This window comes from Protobothrops mucrosquamatus, unplaced genomic scaffold (assembly GCF_001527695.2).
Source record: "Protobothrops mucrosquamatus isolate PMUCROS unplaced genomic scaffold, P.Mucros_1.0 scaffold609, whole genome shotgun sequence".
Taxonomy (NCBI): Eukaryota; Metazoa; Chordata; class Lepidosauria; order Squamata; family Viperidae; genus Protobothrops; species Protobothrops mucrosquamatus.
Window position 1 is genome coordinate 248,033 of NW_015386907.1, and position 4,942 is coordinate 252,974.

Consider the following 4,942-nt stretch of genomic DNA (forward strand, 5'->3'; position numbering starts at 1 on the left):
TGTGTCCTCCCGTGTGAGTGGGGGCATGAACTAATTGGGTCAAGTCCATGGTCGTCATGGAGGCCAAGAACTCCCGAGCCACCGCCGACGTTTCACCCGCTGATGGCAGGTTGAGATCCCCCATGACTATAAGTCTGGGGGTCCCAACCGCCACCCCGGCTATCACGTCGGCCAGCTCAGGCAGGGCCGTTGACACATAAATTGTACATTTAGGTGTTTTTTACTAGCTAGTCCAGAAGCCATTGCTGAATCACTTCTCTATCTGGCTTCTGTAATAAAATCCACTTTCTGGCAGCTTGCTTTGCTCAGTGTCATTTTTTTTTCTTCGTCCACACTGAAGGCTTACTCCCAAGCTGGAGGAACGAACCTGAGAAATATCTTTTCACAGCAGAAAATACGTTGTTGTGTTGTGTCTTTTTAAATTTATTTTTAGCCTATTTTCCCCCTTAAGTCTGAGTCACTCACTGTTCCTTTGTTCTCCGTTAATGAAATGCATTCTCTCTTTTTTCTATTTTTGCTGCTTTTTCTGCAGCTGCACCCGATATAAATGGTTGTTAAGTGAATCTGGTTTCACCATTGACTTTGCTTGTCAGAAGGTTGCAAAAGGGGATCACATGACTCTGGGACACTGTGACTGTCATAAATCATGTGATCCTGGGGACACTGAAACAGTCATAAGTGTGAAAAATGGACATAAGTCACTTTTTTCAGTGTCGTTGTAACTTCAAACAGTCACTAAGCAAACTGTTGTAAGTCAAGGACTACCTGTACTTTATCACTTTTTTCCTTTTTTGGGGGGGGGTCAAATTTTTGACACCTTGTTAGGCGACTGGTGGTACTCGGATATTGCCATATCCTAAAAGTGGTACAATGGACGAAAAGGTTGAAAAGCCCTGCCATATGCAACCACAAGACTCCTCCACACCCAGGTTCTACGGACTCCTAAAAATACACAAGAATGGGATCCCCTTACACCCAATTGTGTCTCTACCCAGTACATCGACGTAGAAACTAGCAAAAAAAACCTGCAGAGGAAACTCACGACACTTGGTCAACGACTCAACCTGGAACAGTTTCTCCAACTCATCAAGCACACCAAGAGCAACAAGGAAGAAATCACTGCACTCTTCACCTCAATTGACATCAACCTGGCTAAACAAACCATACACCACCTACTCACTAAACACCATACCCACAAAGATGACTCTGCCACAGAACACTCCATGTCCACAGAAACCATCATGAAACTTCTGGATCTATGCCTCAACACATACTTCATGTTCAAGGGGAAAATCTACACGCAAGTACAAGGTACCCCAATGGGATCACCCATATCAGGCCTAATAGCAGAAGCAGTCATGCAATGACTCAAATCTATAGCCCTACCAACCATCCAACCAAAATTTTGGACACACTACATCGACGATACCTTCGTCATCACCAAACGCTCCCAAACTGAAGAAACACATCACCTACTCAATAACATATTCCCCTGGATCAAATTCACACGTGACGAGGAAACAGACAAAAGACTCTCATTCCTCAACATTGACATAAGGAGACTAGACAATGGAGAACTGGAAACCTGAGTCTACCGCAAACCCACTCACACAGATCAGACCTTCAGCTTTGCAAGAAGCCACCCCACCGCACGCAAAAGAAGCTGCGTCCAGACCCTCTTCAGAAGGGCCAAGACACACTGCAGCACCACAGCACTAAGAAAAGCAGAAGAGAAACAGCTGCTTGACGTCTTTCTCTGCAATGGCTATCCAAAAAACTTTGTATTCCGACACACAGCACCCAAACTGCAACATACCATACAGCCAACCACCACGCAAAAACTAACCCTACCATAAACAAAAGAGGTGTTGGAAATAAGAGCCAGAATTCTCCATCTAGGAATAGCAACAGCCCACAAATCCACAGCCACACTCCACCAGGAATTATCCAGAACCAAAGACAAGATACAGAAGGATGAAAGAAACAATGTAATTTATAAAATCAACTGTAACAATTGCAACCAATTCTACATGGGAAAAACATCATATCAATTGAAAACCAGAATCCATGAACACCAGCTGGCAGTCAATAACCACGATCCCAAATCTCTACCCACACTGACATCGAACAGCACCAATTCGATTGGAGCAATACAGGAATTATTGGCCAAGCTACCACCCACCACGCACGGGAGTTTATTGAAGTCCGGCACTCCACAAGCAATTCCATCAACAGACACATTGACCTACAACCAGCCTACAAACCCGAGAATTCAAATCAACCGCACACCTAACCAGCGACAGCACCAACCCTCAACCAACCCACACACACATCCCAACCAGCACTTCATCTCCCAATGACCCTCCCGACATGACCTCCTCATCACAAGACCTTCACCTGACGTGACCCACATCTGACCCATCACAAGACCCTCGCCTGACGTGATCCTCCCATCACAAGACCTACTGACTACACGAAGCCCTTATAAGCAGAAGAACACTGATACTGACATTCCCTAAATTCTGCTGAAGATGTTACCTAGCCTGGTAATGAAATGTTTGGAAACCAACCCACAAGCTCGGAGAACGAACCTCTACCCTCACAATAAGTAACGGATGGAAACTTATGAAAGAGAGATCCAACCTAGAACTAAGAAGAAATTTCCTGACAGTGAGAACAAATAATCAGTGGAACAGGTTGCCTTCAGAAGTTGTGGGTGCTCCATTACTGGAGGTTTTTAAGAAGACATTGGAGACCCATTTTGCAGAATAGTATACGGTCTCCTGCTTGAGCCGGGGGTTGGACTAGAAGACCTCCAAAGTCCCTTCCAACTCTATTATTCTGTTATTCTATTAAAAGAGGCAACTTGGCTTTTGTCAGCATAATGCTGCCATTTTTCATATCAGTATGCTGGCTGGGGAATTCTGGGAGTTGAAGTCCACATATCTTAAAGCTTTCAAGGTTGAGAAACACTATTTTATACTACAGAGCAATCGCTGGATAAATAAATCACTAATTCAAGCTTTTCTTCAAGAAATATCTTTTTTCCCATGAGAAAATGAAACATGAAAGCACCAAGCCCATGCCCCCAAAACTTACTCTGGATTTCAATGACATTCTCCAATGTGGCTATGGCATTTGCATTGGGTTTCTGTTGGAAAAGAGCTTGATCCAGCTGTTCCAACTGCAACAAAGGAAACTCAAGAGTTTAGTTGCTTGCTTTCACATCTGGCTAGCAGTCACGAGAAAGGAAAAATAGTTCAAATAAAGAGGCACACAAGGGTGCGTGAGAAAATGATTGGGAAATGGCAGCAAAAAAGCCAAAACAAATTCTACTTCCATTTCCCACAAAGCCTTCAAGTACCATTCCATCCACTTAATGTTGTGAATATATGAGCTTTGTTTCTATTTCTGTTTGAGATTTGTTTTTTTCTATTTCTTTTTTCTTATGTCTTTGATATTCATTAATAAGGTACCTGTGCTTAAATGTAGCAGTCTGCATGTCTCTTTGTGCTCTGCCTCTAATATTGGTATACTGTATATATGAGATATCATAAAAAATAAATGTATATATTTTGCTTTAACATTCCCATTTCCCCCCACGGCTTCTGCACTTCTAGAAACTTGACATTTTTATGCCTACATCTCATAAACTCTGCACATCTATCTAAAATAGATCTGCATTTTCCCATCTATCCATGTTCGCAACTGGTTTATTTTATTTTCTTCTATAACTTGGATTATAAGAGACCTTACTATTTATATTGCTCCATTTTCCACACTGGAAAATAGATATTTTGTCAATTTCAGGATAAGCCTTATGCAGATACCACTGAAGAGGTTAATAGTCAACTGAGTGATTGTGTTTCTGTCATGGACATGTTCCTTCCTACAGAATAGTCCTTTTTAACATACATTATTAGAGGCTTGCTTACCTGACACACAGGAGAGGGCCTATATTTGGGCCTCATTCACTCAGTGTTTAGAATATTTGTAAAGATGTTGTTCTTTTGCGAGGCTTTAACAAGTGATTAATTTTTGTCTTGATTTTAACACTTTTAAATTAATAATTCTTGCAATAATTTTTAGCTACCTTGAGCTTTGCATGAATAGAAAGGTGGGCTATGAATTAAACAGTTACATTTAAAAATGTGTTCTTAATCAGAAACTGACATGCATTAATGTGTCTGGGCAGTTATGCTTTTATTCGTGTTTCTCATTTACAGCTCTACCCTGTTGAATGCCAGTTCTCTTTTCAAAAGCATGAACAAAATCACAGCCAACCATTGTTGGAAACTTTCGATCCATTCCAAGCCCGTGATTGAGACTTTCCCAGCACCTACATTCATGTGCTACCTGTACTCACCTCAAGGCCAAGCAAGGCAGAGACACAGACTTCAGAGGCATCACAGATGGCAGTCAGGTCATGACCACCTTCTAAAGCTAGGATAACACGCCCATCTGCCAGTTTCATTAGTTGTTTGGTCAGGTGCCCAAAACCTACATGACCAAGAAGAAACATGAATTAGTGATTTCTGCTTTAGATTTTACATTGCTCTCCATCTTCCATCTCTGCTAGAAACTGAAGAAAGTCATGGATGTCTATTGTGATGAAAAACAGTATCCTCAACATTTCTGAAAACAGTGATGAAGCTATTTAGAGCTTGGAAGCAGGGTAAATAGTCTCTAAGCTACTACCCAGGAACATCTGTGCTCTGTGTTTTTAATAATGCTTGTATGAGACATACTGTTGTGTTCTTTGTATTCCCCCCCCCTTAATCCCCTATGCATATCCTGATCACCCATTAAGGGTGATTGCCCTTCACCATTGATCGCCCATTAAGGGTGATTGCCCTTCACCATTGATCGCCCATTAAGGGTGATTGCCCTTCTCCATCTGCATACAGTTTCATGCCCGTTGCTGGTTGGCTAACTAGCAACA

The 4,942-nt window shown here is 42.0% G+C and overlaps 1 protein-coding gene across 1 annotated transcript in view; it reads right to left on the reverse strand.

Moving 5' to 3' along the window:
* LOC107288956 (histone deacetylase 5-like) overlaps positions 1-4,942 on the reverse strand; it is a gene marked incomplete at its 5' end in the record, with an annotated part of 38,125 nt that overhangs the window by 24,325 nt on the left and 8,858 nt on the right. Inside the window, 2 exons of the mRNA XM_015817636.1 lie at positions 3,100-3,184; positions 4,367-4,500. Coding sequence (XP_015673122.1) covers positions 3,100-3,184; positions 4,367-4,500 — 219 coding nt within the window. The remainder of the gene's footprint in view (positions 1-3,099; positions 3,185-4,366; positions 4,501-4,942) is intronic.